The sequence below is a fragment of the Belonocnema kinseyi genome, chromosome 1, assembly GCF_010883055.1.
Source record: "Belonocnema kinseyi isolate 2016_QV_RU_SX_M_011 chromosome 1, B_treatae_v1, whole genome shotgun sequence".
NCBI lineage: Eukaryota > Metazoa > Arthropoda > Insecta > Hymenoptera > Cynipidae > Belonocnema > Belonocnema kinseyi.
This window is the reverse complement of record NC_046657.1, coordinates 180996073-180996888: the sequence shown is the minus strand read 5'-3', so window position 1 is coordinate 180996888 and position 816 is coordinate 180996073. Positions and strand designations below refer to the sequence as shown.

Here is an 816-nt window from a genome sequence, read left to right as displayed (position 1 = left end):
GAGACTCTTCCAGAGTGCGAGGCGGGAATCGAACCCGCAAGCCGAAGGAGTGGGTCCAAAGCCTACGCTTTAGCCCCCACGACCATCGTCCCACTAATTTTGATACTTACATTCATATTTTATTGGAGGAATGACAAAATCTTTATCTGAAAGCTCTTCCATTACTATATATCCACCCCAGATTTGTTTTGTCACCTACGTGCAATGACGCGCACCATATGGAGTAGGCAATTCCATAGCAACTAGCCATTTGAGGGCCCCGTTTCGTGTAAGTCACGCAACCGCATAGTTCCACCATTTTGTTAGAATAACCGCGCAGTTTGAATTTGATGTATACTCTATATACGACAAACTACTATAGGAAAATCAGTTTGTAGGAAGAAATATTATGAAAATATTGAAGGAAGGAATTTCAAAAGTACCTTGAATAAGTATTAAATTATGTATATTTGAACTGATAAGAAAATAAATTGAAGCCTCGGCTAAAATAACGTTGTATCAACACATATTCTCTAGTCATGGACTTCTATGTATATGAGTTTTTCTTTTAATTGTCTGTCTATTCCGCAGAAGCGCTGCGATCGAAAATTTTAGAATTGAATTCGGAATGAGATGTCAAAACAGTCGAGGTTATCTACTTACATTTACTTAACATCTATCTCAATTAATCTCGTAAGTGTACATATCTAAATCTAATTTAGATTTTTTGAGGGATAAGAAGAGAAAATTACATTCGCTTAAAAAAGTAAAAAAATTCAAAATTAAAGTCGGCAAAGTTCAATCAATAAAAATAATTAGGTTAGATCATTTACTTTG

At 35.3% G+C, this 816-nt stretch overlaps 1 protein-coding gene across 1 annotated transcript in view; it reads right to left on the bottom strand.

Moving 5' to 3' along the window:
- The window catches only part of LOC117172768 (protein archease-like), a 29166-nt gene extending 28946 nt beyond the window's left edge, over positions 1-220 (bottom strand). The window contains exon 1 of the mRNA XM_033360977.1: positions 111-220. Within this exon, the coding sequence (XP_033216868.1) occupies positions 111-162 (52 nt within the window). The 5' untranslated portion in view covers positions 163-220. The remainder of the gene's footprint in view (positions 1-110) is intronic.
- Between the last annotated feature and the right edge of the window lie 596 nt (positions 221-816).